The sequence below is a fragment of the Dendrobium catenatum genome, unplaced genomic scaffold, assembly GCF_001605985.2.
Source record: "Dendrobium catenatum unplaced genomic scaffold, ASM160598v2 original_scaffold_88513, whole genome shotgun sequence".
In the NCBI taxonomy this organism is placed as follows: domain Eukaryota; kingdom Viridiplantae; phylum Streptophyta; class Magnoliopsida; order Asparagales; family Orchidaceae; genus Dendrobium; species Dendrobium catenatum.
The window spans coordinates 1-693 of NW_021406954.1; the positions used below are offsets into that span (position 1 = coordinate 1).

The 693-nt window shown below is 51.8% G+C and overlaps 1 protein-coding gene across 1 annotated transcript; it reads right to left on the bottom strand.

Moving 5' to 3' along the window:
- Positions 1-3: 3 nt before the first annotated feature.
- LOC110107527 (protein WHAT'S THIS FACTOR 1 homolog, chloroplastic) lies at positions 4-635 on the bottom strand (the record flags this gene model as incomplete). Its single annotated transcript, XM_020837803.2, has 1 exon — positions 4-635. A coding segment is annotated over exon 1 (576 nt), but the record flags the coding sequence as incomplete, so codon positions are not given.
- Positions 636-693: the final 58 nt, after the last annotated feature.

Sequence of the window (693 nt, forward strand, 5' to 3'; positions counted from 1 at the left end):
ACGACGGCCGAAGCGATTCGTGACGCGGAAGAGCTCCGGATACTTGGCGAGGACCCGGACGACATAGTCGTCTGGGAGGCCGAGGCTACGCTTGAGCTCGGTGAGTTTGACGGCATTGATGCGGCGATCGCGAGACAGCATTAGAAGCTTGGCAAGGCGGCGGGCCATGACAGGCTCTTGTGCCATCTTAATGGATTCTTCCTCGTCTACTAGGGCTTCCATGCGCTTGGAGAAACCGTAGAATACCTCGCCATCGTCGTCGGTGAAGACCTGGAAGCAGCAAGGGTACTTGTTAAGCCAGTTAAGGGCACGGCCCTGGAGGTCTAGGGTTTTGAACTTCTTCTGGAGGGAGCGAACAGTGTCGACTCGAGTAGGGGAGCGGAGAAGGATTTGCTTGATCTGGTTGTTCACGATCCAGCGGCGGTTGCGAGAGAGAGCGGATTCGAGGGCCGGATCCTTCGTCATCGACCATAGCGCGAGGCCGCGTCGGAGTATTCTAGGGTTTGGCTTTGGATTTGGATTTGGATTCGGGGAAAAGAGTAAGCGAGACAGAAGAGAAGCGGATCTCGTCGGCAGCATCGCTGCGGCAGAAGATGCGAAAAGGAACCGGCGAAAAATGTGTTTTTTATAACTAAAAATATTTTTACAATCAAAACGTATATAATAAATATGATTTGATCTTATGAATAAATT